General features: G+C 36.2%; 1 protein-coding gene across 1 annotated transcript in view; it reads right to left on the bottom strand.

The window, feature by feature from the left end:
* Nucleotides 1-25,598, bottom strand: part of LOC103027885 (cadherin-2) — a 230,153-nt gene that overhangs the window by 51,152 nt on the left and 153,403 nt on the right. Inside the window, exons 4-6 of the mRNA XM_049482738.1 lie at nt 10,410-10,559; nt 8,520-8,675; nt 1,565-1,709 (exon numbers count right to left, since the gene is read on the bottom strand). Coding sequence (XP_049338695.1) covers nt 1,565-1,709; nt 8,520-8,675; nt 10,410-10,559 — 451 coding nt within the window. The remainder of the gene's footprint in view (nt 1-1,564; nt 1,710-8,519; nt 8,676-10,409; nt 10,560-25,598) is intronic.

Here is a 25,598-nt window from a genome sequence, read left to right as displayed (position 1 = left end):
CAGCAAATGTAAACAACATACCAAAAGAGTAGTCAGGCAAAGCAGGGTCATACATGGTAAATCCAACAACAAAAGGAAAAAGAGAAGTCCAAAAATACAAAACGGTCGGCAAAAAGAGGGCAGTAAGCAAAAGAATGGGCAAGGCAAAAGATGATAAAACAGAGGTACAAAAAGAAGGGTCAGTAATAATAATAATAAAAAAAACAATGAACTGAAAATAAACATAATCTAGAAAACTAGATTCAATACTCAGTAAAGAACTGAGCAAACTGAGGGGTATATATACTAGGGAGGGCAGGTGGAGCCAATTAGTAACTTGGAGAGTGAGAATACCGTAGTGTCATGTGATCAGTGGAGTCAGGGAAGTTCGGTGTGGGTGCATGTTGGAAAGTTAGCACATTTCAGAGTCTTGAGCAGAAAGACTGACGGCGTAAAGGACTGGACTTTCTGTTTAATCTCTTAATTTTCTTCTCACTATAAAAACAGCAGGGAAATGGATAAAGTAAGATATTGTAAACTAACTACAGCAGAATTTAAAAGGTGTCCTCGGCTCTTCAGCTGAAACTCAATGGCTGAGTCACTGAATAGAAGCAAAGGAAGCTAAACGAAAGGAAGGACACCATAATGATTCTTATGTTTAAGTTTACAATAAGACTTATTAGAGTAAAGAATTAAGAATCGAGAGCTGGATTCATAGAAAGTGTCTTTCATAGTGTCTGTTTCGGTTTATTGATCTGACTGTGTTTAATCTCTCACTGTCCTCCACTCTATTACACACTCCTACCTACATCTGAAACACCTTGTAGTGTATAAAGTAAAGTCAGAAACAGAAGCTCTGAATCTGTTGCTGCACAGTTTACAGTGTTGCTCATCCTCTAGTCCTCATCAGTCCTTATCAAGGAGTCTAAATAAAGTACTATACGATCAGTGGAGCTGATAAAATGTACAATGAGGTGGTTTTAATTAACTGGCTAACAGCATATTTGAGTTAAGTTAAACTTATTCCAACTTCTCAGTGTGTTGTATATATATATATATATATATATATATATATATATATATATATATATATATATATATATATATATATATATATATATGGATAAAAACAAAACAAGAGACCACCTAATAATGAGTATATTTGATTTTACCAAATTGAAAACCTCTGGAATATAATCAAGAGGAAGATGGATGATCACAAGCCATCAAACCACCAAACTGAACTGCTTGAATTTTTGCACCAGGAGTAAAGCAGCATAAAGTTGTCCAAAAGCAGTGTGTAAGACTGGTGGAGGAGAACATGATGCCAAGATGATTAAAAAACAGGGTTATTCCACCAAAATAGATTTCTGATTTCTGAACTCTTAAAACTTTATGAATATGTTGTTTTCTTTGAATTTCTCTGCAAATAAATGCTCTAAATGACAAAATTTGTGTTTGGAATTTGGGAGAAATGTTGTCTGTAGTTTATAGAATAAAACAACAATGTTCATTTTACTCAAACATAAACCTATACAGTATTTATGGGAAATAAGATATCTTGTTTGGAGTTTGGAGCGTGTACCTGGCCTGGAGCCCTCCGGCACAGTTCCGTTCCAAATCTGATGCACAAACTCTGGTCGGTTGTCATTCATGTCAATCACGTTGATCACGATGTCGATGGGGTTTTCCACCTGATTGCCATTCAGGTCCACTGCGTGCGCCCGGAGCTGTAGGGGTGGAGAAATAGGGAAAACAGGGATTTTAGAGAACACACACACACACCATTAAAGCAGAAAAACACACACACACACACACACACAAATACACACACAAGTACACACAACAATGGGTTTATCGCTCACAGAGAAAAAAAAAAAAAATCGAGAGCTTCTCGTCTCTGCAAACAGTCGAACACAAGAATCACACACTTATGAACAGGCACTTACTAAGAGGCCTAAACAATACAGACATGATGGCCAGAGGCCTTCTCAAGCAGGCTAACCATTTACAGCATAATCAGCCAGCCCAAGCACTCAGATACACACACACACACTTACACACACACACACACTCTGCTCCTTAAGCACAAGGACATCATTTCCACCCTGATTAAGCTCAGTGGGCAGGCTCTTGTTTCTGAAGTCCCCCGTTGGAGAGAGCGGAAGGCGTGTGTCCAGTTCTGTGTGGTGTTGTGATTAGCTATACTGGAGCTGGATCAGCTTTAGCAGAGCTGGGTTTGTCTGTAGCAGAATATATTTATATGGACAAAGTATGTGTATGTATTTTCATGATTATTTACATTGTAGATTCTCACTGAAGGCATCAAAACTATGAATGAAGACATGTGGAGTTTTATGTACTTAACAAAAAATGAGCTGACCTCCACAGTCACCGGACCTGAACCCAATCCAGATGGTTTGGGGTGAGCTGGAGCACAGAGTGAAGAAGGCAAAGGAGCAACAAGTGCTAATAAACACCTCTGGGAACTCCTTCCTTCAAGACTGTTGGAAAACTTTTCATTTCAGGTGATCACCTCTTGAAGCTCATTGAGAGAATAATGCCAAGAGTGTGCAAAGCAGTAATCAAAGCAAAGGGTGGATATTTTGAAGAAACCAGAATATATATATATATATATATTTGTTATTTCATCTTTTTTTGTTAAGTACATAAAACTCCACATGTGTTCATTCATAGTTTTGATGCTTCAGTGAGAATCTACAATGTAAATAATCATAGAAATAAAGAAAACGCATTGAAAAAGAGAAGGTGTGTCCAAACTTTTGGCCTGTACTGTATGTGTAATTTTAGTCTACAAATAGACACAAATGGCCACCTATAGCCCAAACTGAAAGGTCGAGGATCTAGAAGCTAGAAGGTCTCTGTGTTTATACTGTAGTCATCATCCGCAATAATGATAAAGTCATGGTTCTGTTATTATAGGCCATTTTGAACAAGTAGAACAAGTAGAGAAAAGCAAAGTCTAGCATGTGCTTCCAGCAAGTCTCTTGAAGCCACTTGAGTAAGATTGTGCTGAACGATGGGGGAGATGGAGGGCCATCACATGGACAAACAAGAACGAGGACAATTGCGCACTCTTGGAAATACAGTATTGTATGGTATGATTACGTAATTGTGCTGCTCTTACAATAGTTGACATTGAATAGGAATAATCATACCACAGTTAGCTCAGACCCTGCAATGTGATTGGCTGAGAGGTCGAGTTGTGAGTGACGTTATCAGCTGGTAATGAACTGTAACCGAAGTTACAATGTAGCAACGATGCAGCGCTTACAAACCAAATACAAATCAAATGCAATGTAAGTATACACCACTGGGAGCCGCTGGATCGAACAGTGGCACAGTGCACAAACGCCATGTCTCCAATAGGCGGCGCAGGCAAAGACGAGGTCTACACAAAAAATAATAATAAATAAGCCCAGTGATTCTAAAAATACGCATTGTTACACACATTATCAGCCACCAATATCAGAATGATCAAGAGTTGTTGGTATTAAAATAAAAGCTTAGCGTAGTGCTGAAAAAAAGTGTATATATGTTTTTTTCAGTTAATATAAGGTATTTTAAGTTGGATGTAAGGAGGCCGAAAATACGAGGTTCTTGTAATTCCGCAGGTCTTGCCACTGAGGGGCGCCAAGGAAACCTTTAATTCTTTAAAAAACAAAAACAAAAACAAAAAAAATTCTTTAAAAAAAGTCAAATGAGAGCTGGACTATCATCTACACAGATTTGTCTCCTGAAAACAAATTTATTTGGGTGAGTAAAACTTGTATAAATAAATTGTAAGCTTAAATAAACGTAAGAGCTTTCCTGGCGGTTCATTTGGAATCATTAACGAATTATTAACGAATTAACGTATTATATCATTTTTTAAATGCAGTTAATTATGTCACCAAGTATTATCCCAACTTCTGCTGTAATCTAACACATCCCCATCCAACACACTTATTTTTGTATTATTTGAGCTAAGCTGCTGATAAGGCACAGTTTAATCTGATATATTAGCCAGATAATATAATTCTATGAACAAACACTGTCTCTGCTGCTCCATGCTGTTTACACGTGCAGTAATGTGCAGCCGTCACTGCTCACATCATACTTATTTTGTTGCAGTAGTATATTCTTTATATTTTGTCACAACGCCAAGAGTATCGTTATCGCAAAAATAATCTGGGATATTGTGCTATTATTTTAGGGACATATTGCCCATCCCTACAATAAAAGTTCTATAATTATGCGAATGAGAAACTGAAATGTGGGGTAATGGAACAAATTGTGGGTCTCATGGTGGGACCAGAGGAATGGGCTGAGAAACCCTGCATTATGATCTACAACATAACGGCTCAGACATCCACCCCCCCTCCTCCTCAAACACACGTACACAAACACACTCAGTACCTCTCTGTCTTTATTCTCAGATTAGAGTTCTGAAGGGCACAGTTTCACCAGACCGTAAAAGTGCGGGTGGTCTTAATCCCTACAGCTTCCAACCCATGAACTCATTCACCACCTTCTTAGACCCTCCTAAACTCTGAAACTCAGCCTGTTTTGTTTAGATAAGTGGCAAACAACATAATTTTTTTTTTGTTGTTATACCAATTCAAATGTTTTTATATTATTTAGAAAGTTAGTGCTGGTTCCAATTTTCCAATGTTTACAATGTTATATGATATAATAGGATTAATAACAGTGTACTAATACAGTTAAGGGACTGTAAATCTCAAGTTCAACCACATCCATTAATCAAAATTTTCTACTGGATTCAGATTTGGTATTTGGTATTTCCTCCAAAGTTTGCCAAGAAAACACTTTCTTGACACTATTACATCAACTTCACTAGCCTGGAATGTTCACACAAAGCAGGTCATGTCCATTTTTTCACACTATTGGCATCAACTTCACTTTCAAATTCACGGAGTTTAATCTACACAGATTTCTCTCCTGAAAACTGTTTATTTGGGTGAGTAAAGCTCTTACGTTTATTTACAGTACGTTTAGATTTCCACATTTTTGACTGAAATGGCCGATAATAGAGGCCACCACGCTAACCTAGCAACAATGCTAACGCTTACAACAGCGCAGCTACAAACAGAGCAGCAATGGATCTATTTTAACTTGTGTTTTTATAGCCAAACAGATCATATTTTCTCCTCCTCTTTAACTCAAAATCTTTTAACGAACAATGATAATGGAACTGTGGTAAAATTGCAATTAAACACTTGAGGTTCCTGCTATAACGTGTAATATTGGCACTGCTGTGCTGATCTACAGCACTCAGCCTGTGGCCTTGTGCTTACAACCGCAGCACAGCAGTGACAATATTACACATTATAACACGAACCTCCCCTAGTGAAAAAAAAAAAATAGATTAAAGTATTAGTAGACTAAGCATTATTATGCGCTATAGTATATATATTTAAAGTATATTTAAAGAGTGCTAAAATGGAACATTTTTTGTACTTATTATACTTTAATTACAGTATAAAATAGTACAAATTGTGCTAAGTGTACTTAACTGTACTAACATGGAACTATTTTAAATATACTTAAGTCACATTTAAACATTTAAACTACTTCATGTATGTAACCCCATATTTTAAATATGTTCACAGTAAAATTATAATACATTTAATGAGTATTACTACTGTATCACTATTATTATATACCAGGTATATTAGAAATGTACTAAGAATTGATGTTAAATATATTAATATATATGTGCAAACATGCTTCTTGTTCTTGTCTTTTGTAAGAAGCACACTTCTAGTATACTTCGTTGGGTATAAAATATATATTTTAATATACTGTACTACAATTTTTAGCGTGTTACAAATATTTTTAATAAATAGTAGTAATTTAATTTACTTTATAAAACGTTATGTGATTCATTGTACTTTAACTGAACTGCTGTAACAGTTTTATGTTTTGTTTTTAACACACTTTGCTAAACATGTACAAAAGTATATTTGGAAATAAGTAAGTATTTTAGTGTAATTCATAGTAGCCTTTTTTAATACACTATACTATACTTTTCAAAAGGTATGATCAAAGTTTACTTTCAAACATTTGATTAAAGCATAATATTAATGTGCTTTTAATATATTTTAAGTAAGTACATAAATCTGTAATTCTTAGACATTTGTCAATATTTTTATTTTAAGTACAATTAAGTATATATATATATATATATATATTTTTTTTTTTTACCAGGGTTGAGTCTATTATTGTGTAAATAAGTTGAGTATGCTTTAAAGGCTATAGAAAACTCCTGATATTAAAGGGTTAAAAGGATCTAAAAGGGCACTAGGTCATGTGTGAGTGTGTGTGTGTGTGTGTGAGCATGGCCTGCTAATTCGAATGCTCCAGCTCTGTGAGCTCTGAGAGAAGTTGCTGACGGTTAATGCTTGAAGCTGCAGTTTCTGACTGTGAAATTGTTGCAGTAAATTTGCTGCTGCGCTCTGCTGTTTGGACTCGGTTTCAGGACCAGTGGAGGAATCTGAATCACTTTTACAGTCTTAAGACTAACAGAAACATTCAGTGTGAACAAACACACACACACACACACACGCACACACTGCAATGCTAATACGCACAGTATATAAAAACAGTTCTATCTGATGCACGCGCAGATATAATGCCGGCCTCGTGCCAAACCCAACTCATCAGATAAATCAGAATGCATCTCACGCCTCGCGCTTATCGTCTGGCGCACAAAACGCCCATATGCCATCCGCCCTCTCCTCAGTGAGATAATGTAAAAACAGTCACATGTAATAAACATCTGAAGAAGCAACACGCATTTCATTTTCTCTGCTTCTGTTCAGTAAAATCAGAAAAAAATACAACCCCTCGAAAAGTATTGGAACAGTGAGGCCAATCCATTTATTTCTGCTGTGGACTGAAAAAAAAACAAACAAACATTTGGTGTATCTGATTTGACGTTAAAATGTAAATATGAGACAAAATATGCACTTTTTTTTTTGCTTTTTTTCCTCAGATATTTACATTATTATATTTACTGTATCTGATACACCTTCAGGTCTGAACCCTCGCAAATTTCTTATAAGCACAAACAGATTAAAGTAAAATAAGATAAGACTTAGGGCCATACTTTAGTGATCTATAGTGTTCCAGTCAATTACGGATCACGCAACTGGATTTAGAGGCGTGTCTTTGTGTGTTTGGTGTCGTGAGGACGCAAAAAAAAAAACAAAAAAAACAAAAAAAAAAAAACATTGCACAGCTCAAAACGCAAAATGCAAAAGGTATGAACTAATTATTTTAATTATAATCATGGGTGTGGCAAGAAAATAAACCAATCAGTGTGTCAGTTGTCATTCCCTTTAAGAGCCAGGTGAGCTCTGACTTTGGCGCATTCTTATCTTAACAGTGCTGCACTTTTGTGCATCTCAGAAGAGGATACTGACCTCACGCTGTGAAGATTCACCTGTAGCTCATTTAAGAGAAAAGCAGTGTTATTTTATTCTTTATTCTGTTTATTGTTGAGGTAAAAGTCGAGTTTGTGCTCAGCAGTGCGTCCGTGTGTTTAACAAGCGGGATGGACTATAGAAATTGACTCACTTGAACAAATCTTGCACACATTATATTTTATTTAATAATTATCTGAATCAGTTTTACTTCAAATGTTCACCTTATTTTAAGTAATCTGAAATAAGCACAAATAGTCACAAATCAAGTCATTCTGACTCTTGTGTCCAAGTTTAAGATTTTGTTTTGCGTAAAATAATAAGCATATACAGCTCTGGAAAAAAAAAAAAACAAGAGATCACTTAAAAATGATGGGTTTCTTTGATTTTACCAAATTGAAAAACTCTGGAATATAATCAAGAGGAAGATGGATGATCACAAGCCATCAAACCAAACTGAACCAAGCTTGAATTTTGCATCAGGAGTAAAGCAGCATAAAGTTATCCAAAAGCAGTGTGTAAGACTGGTGGAGGAGAACATGATGCCAAGATGCATGAAAACTGTGATTAAAAACCAGGGTTATTCCACCAAATATTTCTGAACTCTTAAACTGTATTATGAGTATGAAATAGTTTTTTTATTTTTATTTTTTTTTATTTGAGCTCTGAAAGCTCTACATCTTTTTTTGTTATTTCAGCCATTTCTCATTTCCTGCAAATAAATGCTGTAAATGACAATATTTTTGTTTGGAATTTGGGAGAAATGTTGTCTGTAGTTTATAGAATAAAACAACAATGTTCATTTTACTCAAATATATAACTATAAATAGCAAAATCTTAATTTTAATTCACATATTTAATTCCTAGTTTTTGCCAATGGATTTTTTTGCAGTGTATGTATATGGCCTTTGGGATCCGACCTGCTTGCCGACAGACCAAACTGGTAATTACTGTGTACTTATATATTTAAATAATATAGTAAAAACCTGGATGACCCCACACTCTGACAGTTAGAGTAGTTTTAATATACGCCTCCATAAGTACCCAGAATCTCCATCCCTACTACCCTCAATATACTTCAGATGTTCTTACATGGAAGCTGGCGATGTGTTCTCGATCCAGAGGCTTGAGCACGCTCAGTTCTCCTGAGATGGGGTCGATGGAGAAGATGCCGGTGGGTGGCTGGTCAGCTCCAGGTCCGGTCACACTGTAGCGCAGGTTCACCTTGTTATCATGGTCCGAACGGATCTGTACACACACACGTGCACACACACGTGCACACACACACACACATGCATGAACATTCATGAACTTACTTCACTTAGTTTTATTCTAATATGCTATGGGTGTAGTAAATTGCACTGTACCAATATTACCTAACTGGATAATGTCTTCATGCTTTCATTAATTTATTTATTTTGTTAATCAGATTCAAAAGATCTGATTTAAATGCAAATTTCTGAAAATATTTGGGATCTGTGGAAGATCTTTGAATATTGGCTAAATGTTTTAAGCATTTACAAAATGCAAAAATTGTCATATATATTAAACCTACATAAAAAAATCTGATTTAAAACACTTCAACTTCGAAATGTGAACATATAATAGAATATATAATATTTGTGCTTGTATGTATACAAATTTGACAGATTAAGACTTAACTATCATATCTATCGTCAGCATTTAAGCCAAAGTGGATCAGAGTTTTGTGTTTAAACAGTGCAGAACAGATCTGTGCCACTTTGAATCTCTTAAATTAAACACCAGACATGTTGCTTTAACCGGATTTCAAAAGATTAAATATCTGTGTTCACACATTAAACAAAAACAAAAAAAAAATCAGTATGAACTTTTAATATGAACACTAGAACAGTTAAAGTCTTAAAACTGATTCTTTCAGGTCATCTCCCTATGATCGGGAGATCGCTGGTTCGAATCCTGGTCATGCAGCTTGCCGTCAGCTGCAGAGCACAACTGGCCTTGCTCTCTCTCTCTCTCTGTGGGTGGGTAGATGGCTCTCCTTCACCTCATCACTCCTAGGGTGATGTCGATCAGCACAAGGCGTCTGTCTGTGAGCTGGTGTATCGAAACAGAGTCGCTGCGCTTTCCTCCGAGCACTCTGTGATGCTACTCGGCAATGGCGGGGGGCAGTGTTGGGCGGGTAGGGGGGTAAAATGAAGTGTAAGAAGATAGGGTGCTATAGAGTAGTAGCTCTCCAGCCCAGAGGGTTGCTGAACCCAATTGCAGAACAGTTGGTCTCAAAGAAGGTAAACCCAAGAAGATTACACTATTGCTGCCCGGGCTAGTAAATTGGGACACAGCTAGGGAAAAAAACGTCCATATAAGGAGATAGGGAGCCTGAGAACGGGTGGAAAAACGAGAAAGGGTGAAAACTAAAGTCACGTAGAGCGTGACAGAAAGACAGGGGAGGGGTGTAAACAAAAACTCACCAGAGAAGCATTTTATTTATTTTTACCTCGCTAAACTGGCAAAAAATGGGAAAAAATTGAATCTTTCACATTGACAAAAATCCAATATAATCCACTTGAACACTGAAATTTGAACATGGTACTATAGTAATAGTATAATAAGAGTGTTTGCTTACACATATATTGTATGTAAGTGTGTTCTTGGCAGATTAAGCCTTCAATGTCACGCTGAAATTAATTATAACTTTCGTCAGTGCTCGGTCCCCGTGTCGCAGCTCCGTCTCTGCTGTAGTCGTGGCGGATGCTTTGACTTTAAGGCAGCAGATGGTGTGTGTGGGTGTGTGAACTGTGTGGGTTTTGGGCTGCGTGTGGGGATTGTACGTTGTATGCGGGGCACGGCGCTGTACGCGAAGGCCTGGGAAGAGTGCGGGCATGATGTGCGTGTATTCCCCACTCTCTGGATGTTTACGGAGAAAGGACGGGAGCACTCGTCCATCTGCGAGAGGAAGAAAGAGAGAGAAAGAGAGAGAGAGAGAGAAGCTGTTGACCTTACCCTGACCAGCTCCTGCGGAAAAGGGCCTCTGGAGTTCTCCGGGACGTTAATCGGAGGAATAACCCAGTCCCTCTTCATGCGCTTCAGCTCTCCGTCCAGCTGCCTGGAGGGAATAACGATCTCGGGAACGGCTCTGGAGTCGGCGGTCTCCTGCAGAACACAGCGCAGACAGGGGGGCACAGGTTAATGCTCGGTACGCCTCTGCTGAAGTGGATTCACGCAGGAGCCGCCAGAGTGCCGGCTCGTACGCTTCTGAGTCAAGGTCCATTTCACAGCTTCCTATTACACCAACAGTCCTGAAGACAGCAGCTCTGAAAGTGGGCAAGATCCCATTCTCACATTTAAAACCTCTCAGAATGAAGAGCGAAGGGTTCGGCCGCTTCAGCCCGGCTGAAATGAGCCGTGATGCGTCTCAGATTCACTTTAAACACAGTTAATACTCACGTTTTACTTTACATTCTTCTTTAATCTGACTAAAACGTATTTAAATTAAATTTGACATTAACAGCTTTAAATAAAAACGCGCAAAACATGTTAAAATAATATGTTCTAGCCTTGTAAAAGAAAAGTGTATTAATTATATATTTTTTTAAAGTATACTGAGCATGGAAAAGTTATTTTAAAAATACATCTCTTTAAAATAAAATAAAATAAAACACATACTAAATGTGAAACTATTTCAGAACAACTTATGGCAACTTAAGTATATTTCAGTTGCAATTAAGCCATATTTAAACACAACATAATAGCATCAAACCATGCTATTGAGTGCTTTTTTGTACAACTTCTGTGAACTTAAGAATATTAAAGTATATGTTTTTTAAAAAGCATATTGTAAATGCTTTGTAAGTGCACTTGAAGCCGTATTTAATGCCACTACATATATTGTATATTATACAATAAAACCACACTGAATGAAGACTGAAGGGTTCGGCTGAAATGAGCCGTGATGCGTCTCAGCTTCACTTTGAACACAGCTATTACTCACGTGTTCCTTTACATTCTTATTTAATCTGACCGAAACGTATTTAAAACGTATTTATGTTTAAATTAAAGTTGTGCATTAACAGCTATAAATACAGATGCGTTAATATTTCTGCTTGTTTTGTTGGCAAAACATGGTAAAATTATTTATATATATATTTCCAGAACTCTACCCTTGTATATACTTTAAAAAAAAAAAACAGGTATATTTTTATTTTTAAAAGTATGCTTAACATGGAAAAGTACATACTTTTAAAATAAAAAATATGTACCTAAATACATACTAAATGTACTATTTTGGAACAACTTATGGCAACGTATGTATATTTCAGTTGTAATTAAGCCATATTTAAACACAACATAAAAGCATCAAATTGTGCTTTTGAGTGCTTTTTTCGTACAACTGCTATATGTTTTTTAAAAAGCATATTGTCAATGTACTTCCTTGCAAACTGATGCACATACTGTGTACACCTTAATGCTACTGCTTAAAAAATACACTAAAGTGCACTTTAAGCAGTATTTAATGGCACTACATATATTGTATATTGTATATTAAAACTCACATTTTCTTTTACATTCTGTTTTAATCTGACTAAAGCGTATTTAAGAACGTAAAATTATATTTTCTTTTTTTCTCAGAACTCTAGCCTTGTAAGCATATTTTTTAAAAGTATGCTTAACATGGAAAAGAACATACTTTTTAAAATATATAAAAAATATGTACTTAAATACATACTAAATGTACTATTTTGGAACAACTTATGGCAACTTAAGTAAATTTCAGTTGTAATTAAGCTATATTTAAACACAACATAAACACATCAAATTGTGCTTTTGAGCGCTTATTTCGTACAACTTAAGTAAATGTTTTTTAAAAAGTGTATTGTCACTGTACTTCCTTGCAAAATGATGCACATACTGTGTACACCTTAATGCTACTGCTAAAAGAAACACACTAAAGTATATTATTTGTTAAAACCAATGAAATGAGCCGTGATGCGTCTCAGATTCACTTTAAACACAGTTATTACTCACATTTCCCTTTACATTCTTCTTTAATCTGACTAAAACATGGTGAAGATAGCTTCTGTACCTCAATGCTTCATTTACGTTCACATTACACTGGGCATTTAGAGCTCACGAATGTGTTACTATTTAGTTTTGTTAGTAAAACATGGTAAAATTATATTTTCTTTTTTTCAAACTAAATTATACACACAACAATAACTTTTCCTTGACTTATCCTATTTTACACACACAAAGCAAACAAACAAACCAAAATAAAAAAATAATATGGCACTGATTGAAGTTCAGAATCTACAGACAGCATTTCTCCCAAATTCCACATAAAATTTTGTCAATAAGAGCATTTATTTGCATAAAATGAAAAATGGCTGAAATAACAAACCAAAAAGCTGAGCTTTCAGACCTCAAATAATGCAAAACAAAAAACAAGTTCATATTCATAAAGATTTAAGATTTCAATATTTGGCGGAATAACCCTGGTTTTGAATCACAGTTTTCATGCATTTCATTCATGTTCTCCTCCACCAGTCTTACACACTGCTTTTGGACACACTAACTTTATGCCTTTACTACTGCTGCAATAATTCAATGCAAGCAGTTCAGTTTGGTTTGAGGGCTTGTGATCATCCATCCTCCTCTTGATTATATTCCAGAGGTTTTCAATTTGGTAAAATGAAAGAAACTCATCATTTTTAAATTGTCTCTTATTTTTTTTAACAGAGCTGTATGTTAGTTCTACACTGTAAGATTCAGTCTGTCAGTGTCAGTGGCAGAGACAAACCTAAGAAGAGTGTTAATTTATTAAGGAGGGAAAAACTGAAAAGTGCGCTGATCTGAAGGAACATCTTCTGAGCAGCTGAGAGGGATTAAAATGCCTCTGTGGTAAAAAGGAGGAGGAGCTCCAGCTTTTCACTTTGAACTGCTCAAACAGACAGACAGACAGACTCCTCTTCTTCCATCCGTCTTCATCTCTGACCACAATCAAACAGGGTTTGATACATAAGGCGAGAGAACCTGCGACTCAAGCGCTCAGATAACCGTAACGCTTCAAATAACTCTACAGCCTGAAGTAGCGGCAAAAAGACAGACCAGCCTTAAATCTGAACATGACGGACTCTCTCAAACTCTGACGGAGCTCTGAGAGACACTGCAGGGTGTTTTCAGACCTGAACATCTGAGCTGTGCGTTTGTTACACTGTAGAGATTTGTCTGAAGGTCGAATACTAAACATGAATTTTTTTACACTACATTTATTTTCATTTTTTAAACCTTTTCACCAATAAAAAAATTTTTGGCCATGATTTTCAACAAAAAAGCAATCACAGAACTAGAAATTAGTATATAACAAAGTATTTATTGAACATTTTTAATATGCCTGCAGACCTACGTACAAAATATAATATATTTACATTAGCAGTGGCCTTCTAATCATAAATTTACTTCAGCAGTGCTGTTCAAGTCATAAATGCACCTCACTGAGCTAACAGATTGATACTGTATGCTTTCCCTCAGAGAAATGTAGAGTAGAATAGCCACTACTGCTAGTACTACTACTAATACCACCACTGTTACTACTACTACTACAACTAATACTAATACTACTACTATTACCACCACTGTTACTACTATTTCTACTACAACCAGCACTGCTACTAATACCACCACTGTTATAACTACTACTACTACTACTAAAATACTACTAAAATACTCCTAACACCACTTCTAATACCATCAATGTTAGTACTACTAGAACTTCTACTATTACTAATAATACTAATAAAAACAGTCATAACACCACTACTAATACCACCACCGTTACTACTACTACTACTACTACTACTACTACTACTACTAGTATAACTACTACAACTAGTACTAATACTAATATCACCACTGTTACTATGACTACTACTACTACCACTACTACTACTACTACTAATAATAATACTACTACTACTACTAATAATAATAATACTACTACTACTACTACTACTAATAATACTACTACTACTACTACTACTACTACTACTACTACTACTACTACTACTACTAATAATAATAATAATACTCCTAACACTTCTACTAATACCACCACTGTTACTACTACTACTACTTTTACTACTACAACTAGTACTAATATCACAACTGTTACTCCTACTACTACTACTACTACTACTACTACTACTACTACTAGTATAACTACTACAACTAGTACTAATACTAATATCACCACTGTTACTATGACTACTACTACTACCACTACTACTACTACTACTAATAATAATAATAATACTACTACTACTACTACTACTACTAATAATAATAATAATAATAATAATAATAATAATAATAATAATAATAATAATAATAATAATAAAAATACTCCTAACACTTCTACTAATACCACCACTGTTACTACTACTACTACTACTTTTACTACTACAACTAGTACTAATATCACAACTGTTACTCCTGCTACTACTACTACTACTACTACTACTACTACTAGTATAACTACTACAACTAGTACTAATACTAATATCACCACTGTTACTATGACTACTACTACTACCACTACTACTACTACTACTAATAATAATAATAATACTACTACTACTACTACTACTACTACTAATACTAATAATAATAATAATAATAATAATAATAATAATAATAATAATAATAATAATAAAAATACTCCTAACACTTCTACTAATACCACCACTGTTACTACTACTACTACTTTTACTACTACAACTAGTACTAATATCACAACTGTTACTCCTACTACTACTACTACTACTACTATCACTGAAATACTCCTAACATTATTACTGATACCAACACTATTACTACTATTACTATTACTACTACAACTAGTACTAGTACTATCACCACTGTTACTACTACTACTACTTCTAAAAATACTCCTAACACTACTACTAATACCACCACTTTTACTACTACTACTACTGCTGCTGCTACTACTACTACTACTACTACTACAACTAATACTAATATCACCACTGTTACTACTACTACTGCTACTACTATCACTAAAATACTCCTAACATTACTACTGATACCAACACTATTACTACTATTACTACTACAACTAGTACTAGTACTAATATTATCACTGTTACTACTACTACTACTACTACTTTTAAAAATACTCCTAACATTACTACTAATACCACCACTGTTACTACTACAACTACTACTACTACTAAAACTAGTACTAATATCATCACTGTTACTACTACAACTACTACTACTACTATTATCACTAAAATACTCCTAACACTTCTACTAATACCACCACTGTTACTACTACTACTACTTTTACTACTACAACTAGTACTAATATCACAACTGTTACTACTACTACTGCTACTACTATCACTAAAATACTCCTAACATTACTACTGATACCAACACTATTACTACTATTACTACTACAACTAGTACTAGTACTAATATTATCACTGTTACTACTACTACTACTACTTTTAAAAATACTCCTAACATTACTACTAATACCATCACTGTTACTACTACAACTACTACTACTATTATCACTAAAATACTCCTAACACTACTACTAATACCAACACTGTTACTATTAGTAACTACTACATTAAATACAATACTGTATTTCCGCCACGCCATTGCACATTTTTAATATCCTAGAAGGCATATCAACAAAGCACACTACATTTACATTAGCAGTGCCCTTATCATGAATTTACTTCAGCAGTGCTATTCTGACCATAAACACTCTGTTTCCCTGTTAGAGAAAACCCTTAAATATGATTTAAAATAAACGCCATAAAAGTCATGTTTGCCATAAACTGTTTGATCATTTCATATATATTAACCAAACTTCGAAAGGGATTTTGTTGCCATTTTCGGACGAATAATTTCAGTTTTGTTTAGTCATGTTTGCTACTTTTCATACAGCTAAATGACACAATTGCACCTGAAGGGGAGCTGGATTTCAGCACAACACATTCCCACTGCAAACAAACCAGAGTATTGGTTCAGCTGATCCAGACTGAGAACTCTTATTTTGTTCAGACCAAACAGGAAAGATCAGAAGATCCAGACCAAGCAGGTGAGACGTTAAAGCTGAATCTTAGATTTTGCGAGCAATCAAAAATCTGCCTAACAACGCACTTTTCTCCCTGCTAAATGAGGCAGTTCTGCATGAAACTTCTGCAATAATCCTTTGACTCTGGAGTCAAAGAGAAGCAGAAGTTCAGGGAGCAGCAGCGTAAATGAGCTGCACCTCACGCCCCCTGCGCTATATCTGCAGAGAATCTGACAGGTTGCTGCTCTCCCAATCCGACCTGGCAAACAACTCGGATGAATTCTAACAAGCAAGGGGTGAAGCCGCCGGATTTTACATGAATAAATTTGCAAGAACAAAAAAGCCACCCTAAGTCCTAACCTTGACGTCGTGTGCATCTCCTCAGTCGTGCCAGTTCCAACAAAGTCAAAGAAGTCATGCTGCAAAAACTGACTCCAGCATCATCAGCTCATCTTCATATGAACTGTCTGCAGAGCACTCGTACGGAAAGCTGAGCAGCTTTACTGAACTCTCTGAGCTCGTTCTTACTTTACAGGTCACTTCTGCTGTATTGAATCAATACATTTACACTATTTAACTACATGGAAAGTTCAGCAAAGGACGTTTAGGTTTGTAGGAACTGAACTGGATTGAACTCTGCATTAAACTGAAATGAAAACTGACACTGAGCCGGGCTGAGCTCAACTGAACTGAAATGAACTGAGATAAAATAAAATAAAAAAAAGAAGACGAGGAAAAACTAGTATTAATCCAACAGAATTAAAATTACTATTAAACTGAACTGAATCTCATGTATTTAAAATAAGCAAGAAATAACTGAATAGTATTAAAGTTGATGTGAACTGAAACGAACTAAGCAGAACTAACATTAATTGTTATAACTAAACTAATCCATACAGAATTTAACTGCACTAAACTGTCTTAAATGGAATTAAAATAAACTATGCTGAATTAATTAAGTGAACCATGCTAATAAACTGGATTTTCTTTCATCCCCAATTTGCTCAGCCAATTACCCAAGCCCTATCACTAGTGATGCCCCAACACCAGGAGGGTGAAGACTACCACATGCCTTCTCCAATCCGCCTCTTTTCGAGCTGCTTCTGATGCAGCATTGCCGAGTAGCAACACAGTGCTCTCGGAGGAAAGCGCAGCGACTCGGTTCCGATACATCAGCTCACAGATGCAGCCTTGTGCTGATCGGCATCACCCGTGAGTGAGTGATGAGAGGAAGGAGTGCCAGCTACTGTACCCACTCAGAGAGAGCAATTCCAATTGTGCTCTCTCTCAGGGCTCCGGCAGCTGATAGCAAGCTGCGTGACTCGGATTTGAACCAGCAAAATCTCCTGATCATAGTGACAGCTTCTTAGTGTAATGCACCAGTCTGAGCCAACACGCTTTAATAAACTAAACTGAACTAGGACTAAAAAACTGTATTCCGCCCCCCCCCTGCCATTTTCTGCCCAATTTACTCAGCCAATTACCCAAGCCCTATCACTAGTGATGCCCCAACACCAGGAGGGTGAAGACTAGCACATGCCTCCTCTGATACATGAAAAGTCAGACTCCGCCTCTTTTCGAGCTGCTTCTGATGCATCATTGCCGAGTAGCATTACAGCGCTAACGCTCTGATACACCAGCTCACAGACGCCTTGTGCTGATCAGCATCACCCTTTAGAGTGATGAGAGGAAAGAGTGCCATCTACTGTACCCACCCAGAGAGAGCAATTCCAATTGTGCTCTCTCAGGGCTCCGGCAGCTGATAGTAAGCTGCATGACCGGGATTTGAACCAGCAAAATCTCCTGATCATAGTGACAGCACCTTAGTCTGCTGGACCACTCTCAGCCAACTGTATTTCTTTTAATCACGCTGAACTGAACACACTTTTATTTAGATTTTTTTTCACAATGCCAACTACCTAACTCAATTATTAGCACTCCCCTAACACTAGTAATGCAGCTGATGGCAAGCTGCATGACTGGGATTCGAACCAGCGATCTCCTGATCATAGTGGAAGCCCTTATAAAGCTAACTGAACAAGCTTTAAACGAACTGAACTGAACTAGGACTAAAAGAGGACTAAAGGACTAAACAAAACTTACCTTAACTTGAGATGAATTAAACTAAGCACGAACTACACTGAAATTAAGATTATTTGAATTAACCAAGTTGATTTGAGCTAGAAAGAACTAAACAGAACTAAAACCTCAACTGAAATGACACTACCAGTAAGCTTATCACCTGAATATTGAACACACCTGTTCTACCTCCAATCACTCTACGCTAAGTATTAATGGTTCTCAATTTTACGAAGCGTTATTTCCCTGCCTATGTTAACTTTCTCTTTCTGGTCTTGTTTTTGTACTTTTTGACCCTGATTTTTGCCTGCCCTCTGATATTATCTTGCCTGTGTTGTACTTTTTGACTGTTTATCGTATGTGGTTTGTTTACTCCCTCTTGCTGCTGTTTACCACTGTTTACCCTGCTCGTTTTGACTACTCTTTTGCCACCTACTTTATTTAATAAAGTACTTTTATTCTATTTGCACGTGTCTGAGTTCTGACCAGCCATGACATGCACTAAGCTGTACTGAATTTGATATACTGTAATGGAGCTGAAATTAACTTAAATGGACTAAAAAGCAAAACAACCTAAACTAAAGTAAGTTTTATTGTATTAACTGTATTAAAATGTCCTGAACTAGAAAGAACTGAATAGAATTTGCAAGTACAAGTTGTCTGAAATCAAATGCTGCTGTTTGGTCCTGATGCTGGATCTGACTGTAATACTCTGAGGTGTTCCTCAGTCAGAGGTGGGCGGGGTCAGCAGGTGAGCTGCTGGCTCTGCAGGTAGGTGCTGTGAGTCTGCAGTGATGAAGCAACGGCTGAGCACTGAGCTCAGCTGCTCCAGCATGGAACTGTGGGTAATTTACTGTACATACAGAGCTACTGTCAGACTCTCCCAGGATACTAACACACATACAACACAACACTACACACACACTTCCTATCTTATCTGTGTGGGGAGGAGCTGTGGGTTTGTGCTGCACCTGCTTCAGGTGTGAAGTCGCTGCGTGAGGATGATTTTTCTCTTTGTTTTTAAGTGAAACAGCAGCTACAGGATACAGACAATAGCACACCTCAGAGCTGTGAGCGGCGAGTTCTCCGAGCTCCTCTCCTGATAGATTCTATTAATTTAGCTGATAATAACAGACGTTTATTTCCCCAGTGTGAACAGAGGACCTGCTATCTCTCACTGTTTCCATTTAACTGCAGTAACAAGCCCAGACCTGATCTTCTACTGGAGACACAGCAAGGCTGATACACAAATGGGTTGGGTTGGGTTGGGTAGTCGAGTTTAACGCCACATCAGCTCGTCGGCTATTTCTCGGCAGGAAAGGTACTGTCTAATCACAAGGTTCTACGATCTAAGCCATCGCAAGGCAGACAGACACAGACAGACACACAGACACATTCACTCACACACTCACACCTAAGGGGCAATTTCAATCAAGTTCCAATTAGCCTGAACGTGCCGTCTTTGGACTGTGGGAGGAAACCGGAGAACCCGGAGGAAACCCACGCAGACACGGGGAGAACGTGCAAACTCCACACAGAAAGACCCGGGTCGCCCCAGCCGGGAATTGAACCCAGGCCGTCTTGCTGTGAGGCAGAAGTGCTACCCACCGCGCCACCGTGCCGCCCCGCTGATACACAAATAAAATCATATACTCTATACTACAGAGAAACATGAAATAATATAATATACTACTACTACTGAAAACACTGCACCATATACTACTAATAAAATCACTGAGATTATACTCTATACACTTTTTTACAAAGAAACATGAAGTAATATAATATACTACTAATACAAACATTACTGCTACTGCAAACACTACACCAAATACTACTAATAAAATCACTGAGATTATACTCTATACACTTTCCACAAAGAAACATAAAACAATATAAAATACTACTACTACAAACATTACTACTACTAAAAACACTGCACCAAATACTACTAGTACAACAACTACTACAACTATTATTATTAATACTAATACTACAACTACAAAAACTACTACTACTACTACAACAACTACTACAACTATTATTATTAATACTAATACTACAACTACAAAAACTACTACTACTACTACTACTACTACTACAACTATTACTATTAATACTAATACTACCACTACAAAAACTACTACTACTACTACTACTACTACTACAACAACTACTACAACTATTATTATTAATACTAATACTACCACTACAAAAACTACTACTACTACTACTACTACTACAACAACTACTACAACTATTATTATTAATACTAATACTACAACTACAAAAACTACTACTACTACAACAACAACTACTACAACTATTATTATTAATACTAATACTACAACTACAAAAACTACTACTACTACTACTACTACAACAACTACTACAACTATTATTATTAATACTAATACTACAACTACAAAAACTACTACTACTACTACTACAACAACTACTACAACTATTATTATTAATACTAATACTACAACTACAAAAACTACTACTACTACTACAACTATTATTATTAATACTAATACTACAACTACAAAAACTACTACTACTACTACTACTACAACAACTACTACAACTATTATTATTAATACTAATACTACAACTACAAAAACTACTACTACTACTACTACAACAACTACTACAACTATTATTATTAATACTAATACTACAACTACAAAAACTACAACTATTACTATTAATACTAATACTACAACAACAAAAACTACTACTACTACTACTACAAAAACTACTACAACTATTATTATTAATACTAATACTACAACTACAACAACTACTACTACTACAACAACAACTACTACAACTATTATTATTAATATATTATAATATAATTATAGTTATGGCAGCAGTTGTAGTATTAGTAGTATTAGCAATAGTAGTTGTTGTGCTAGTATTATATATATATATATATATATATATATATATATATATATATATATATATATATATATATATATATATATATATATATAATACTAGCACAACAACAACAACTGCTACTGCTAATACTACAACTGCTGCTATTACTATAAAAATATAATAATAACAATAATAATAATAATAATAATAATAATAATAATAATAATAATAATAATAATAATAATAATAATAATAATAATAATAATAATAGAACAACAATACCTTGTATAAAAAGATAAATCTACTACTACTATTACAATGACTACCATTACTACAACTAATGTCTGGTGCACACTACATGGCTTTGTTAGTGGTCAGGTGTCCTTAGTTGGCTGATTGGTGACACAAAGTGGCTTAGGACCAGTCAGGACTAAGTGGCAGTAATGCTAGTGTCTCTACTGTGTAAACCCTGTTTACTGTAGAGAATTGAGAATATACAGGTAAACTTTCTTTGCATTTGTGGCATAATTCTTTATTCTACTTTCTTTCTTTCATAATTTTATTTCTAATTTTTCCCATTTTCTCCCCAATTTACACGGTCAATTACCCAACCCACTCATTAGGACTCCCCCTATCACTAGGAGGGTGAAGACTAACACATGCTCCCTCCAATAAATGTGAAGTCAGCCACCGCTTCTACTTTCTAAAATCAAAGAAAAACTCCAAACAAATATGTACTATTTTATACTATCATGTAGTGAGCAAAGCACAACTTTTACACTATAATGAAATGAATTACATTCCATTCACAACTAGTCAAGTCTTCACTTTTTCTCTTTTATGTTTGTTTGTTTGTTTAAGTGAAATGGCTGTGTGCACAACAATACCTCAATCAAACTCAGGTTATAACAACCACATATCCCCACAGATGTGTGTTTGGAGTTATGTAACATTATTAATTATACACGTTGTGTTGCGTAACCTTTACATAACTATTATACAGACGGTTGTTGTTATACAGTACGTACAGTAGTCAGTGATAACTGCGTTCTCTAATGGCTGAGTTAATGACTGCTCTGTTTTCCATCATGCGTGCGAGCTCCATCAGCGTCACGCCGCCACAGAGACGATTTAAGGCTCTCGGTTTGAGCGATTTGAGCGCTTGAATGCATCGGCGCCATAAGAGCCACTCTTGATTACTCTTGAACAAAAGGATGTGGGCCGGCCATTAGTTCAGCCTGCGGGCGGAGTGATGTTTGCGGTGGCTGTGTAGATATAAGAGGTCGTGAAGACGTTAATGAAGAAATCTTTACTGGTCATTGATTAAAGCTGTCCCTTGGGCCCGGGCTGCCCTGCGTGCAGATAAAGGAGCTAATTGCTGATGCGATTAGTGAACACGCACTGATTTATGACAATCAGTCTGTTGGAGCAGGGGATATTAGCGATGACCTTATAAACCCGCGTGCGAACGAAAGGCCCTTTGGAAATGTCTTTAATTTTATGTGAACGTCTGGTCGATGGCAGCGAAGACCCTGTCTACATCGGCACAACACGAGATCAGTGGTCCAAACAATATTTATATAACCTCAAACTTCTTCTTTTTCTTTATCTGCTGGAGAGAGGGACTTTTTATGAGCATCAGAGGGCCGTAGTTTAGTGTCAGCGCGTGATAATGTGTCTTTGCTATCGTAACGACGGGAAAAGTACACCTTTTTTAGGTCAAAACTCAAAATCTTTCTGAATTAAGTGTATTAAAAAAGTGTTATCCTTCTTTGATGGGCTTTTGTTGGAGTAACTGTGTCTACTGCCAACTGAAAGACTTTCTACTAAATTTTTTACTAGATCACTGCTGTGAGGATTTGATTGCATTCAGCCATTCAAGAGTATAAGTACGGTCAGGGTGGTTGCAACTTATACCCAATCCTATTTCGCCCCTTGGCCTTTCCACTTAGCCCTAAATTAGAAATGGGATTGGGCCTTAATGTGGTTTAAAACACTGCCACTATGTTCGGGAGATCTCTGATTCGAATCCCAGTCATGCAGCTTGCCATCAGCTGCCGGAGTTGTGAGATAGCACAACTGGCTTCGCTCGCTCTGGGTGTGTACAGTACATGGCGGTCTTTCCCCTCATCACTCCAAAGGGTGATGTCGATCAGCACAAGGCTGCATCTGTGAGCTGATGTATCGGAACCGAGTTGCTGCACTTTCCTCCGAGTTCACTGTTACGCTATTCGACAATTCACATGTGTCGGAGGAGGCATGTGCCAGTCTTTACCCTCCTTTTGAAAAAAATTTAGATATGTGCAAAATTCCATACATAATAGTAAATATTATATCAGATCCTGTGTCATAAACTGGTCATAAAATGTACACAATCTGCACAACATCCTTAACTACTTAACTTATATATAATATAATATATAATTCATATTTTACTCTGTACTGTGTGGAACATTAACACACTACACACCAGATTTAGAACAGCATCACCACAGCATTCAGTGCAAATAGCAACTATAGGAGGCGACACAGTGTAAGGATAAATACGTTTTTAACACCATTTGGTGAAATTATCACCTCTCCTATAAGCTAAACTCATCACACACCCTGTTTCAAACAACAGCAGGTGGAATGCGCCTTTAGCTGAGTTGATAACGGATGATTAGCATTCGTATGCTTATCTTACAGACTTTAAATTGAGATCTTGTGAGCTAGAATGAAGAACATGATGAAGTTTGGTTCCAAAGTTTTGGTTTCTCCTGGATGCTCCCAGACAGCGCCCCAGTGGATGTGTTCAATTCCATCAGCAGCTCACCTGATTTACCATTAATAAGCACTGATTTACCAAACACAGTAATGTTTTGCGTTAATGTGATTTATATTAATTCTAATATTATTAATAGTATTTTCTACCTCTCGTATGCATGAGCGCAGAACAGAAATAGGTAACTTGTTCTTACAGCCTTTAACACTGAAGGCAGGGAGTCAACTGTTATATACACGGTATATTATATACACTGTGCCTTTTATCTATTTTAATTATTTTGTCTTTTTATTTATCTAATATTATGTTTTACCTTTTTCGCCCTTTTATTTTATTTATTGTATTTATTTAATCAAATATTTTGTTTTATTACTTCTTTTAATTTTGGCTTTTTACTTTTAACCTTTTTATTTCATTTGTTTCTTCTTTTTATTTTTTATCATTTTTCTTAAACTTTGTATTAATGTATTTAAAAAATATTATTATTATTAGTAGTATTATTATTATTTATTTTAGTTCCATCATTTACTTTTTTCATAATTGTGGTTATTTTAGTCCTCTATTTCTTTAAATGTGTTTATATTTTATTATTAAAAATGCTTCTGTTTATTTACAGTAAGATTAAATTTCCAGTATTCCAATATTTTGTCCAAAGGTTAGTGGTTAGCAGCAAAGCCAGCTGCAGTTAGCAGTGCTACCCAGAAGTAGTTAGCACTAAATGCTGCCCAATATTGCTAGACTAAGGAACCCTGAGTGTTCCAGTAAACCAAGGCACTCTCAGCTAGCAGTTTGTCCCATGTAGCTTGTTTTAACATGGTAAACATGCAGGCTAATGCTGCTGCACCCAGCCTTAGTGCTGGAGAAACTTCACTGAGAATCCTGTATAGCGCTGCACTTCAGCGGAGGGGCTTTACTGCTCCTTAATACCTGACTGGTAGAGTTCATACATAAGGTGCACCAGATTATCATTTTTTGGGAAAATTAAAGGATTGTAGGTGTGCCTTATACTTAAAAAAAATCCTGAAGTTTCCTATAGTCGCTAAGACCATCAAAAATATTATGATGAAACTGGCTCTCATCAGGACTGCACAGGACATATTCAGCCTTAGTGCTGGAGAAACTTCACTGAAACTCCCTTATAACTCTATACTTCAGCGGAGGGGCTTTACTGCCTTACAACATGACTAGTAGAATTCCTACATAAGGTGCACCACAATATAATTTTTGGGGAAAATGAAAGGATTTTAGGTGTGCCTTATAGTCCAAAAAATACGGTAATCTAATGCTGCTGCACCCAGCCTTAGTGCTGGAGAAACTTCACTGAAACTCCCTTATAATGCTGTACACT

The sequence above is a fragment of the Astyanax mexicanus genome, chromosome 8, assembly GCF_023375975.1.
Source record: "Astyanax mexicanus isolate ESR-SI-001 chromosome 8, AstMex3_surface, whole genome shotgun sequence".
In the NCBI taxonomy this organism is placed as follows: Eukaryota; Metazoa; Chordata; class Actinopteri; order Characiformes; family Acestrorhamphidae; genus Astyanax; species Astyanax mexicanus.
The sequence above is the reverse complement of the archived record's forward strand: the minus strand, read 5'-3'. Positions and strand labels throughout refer to the sequence as shown.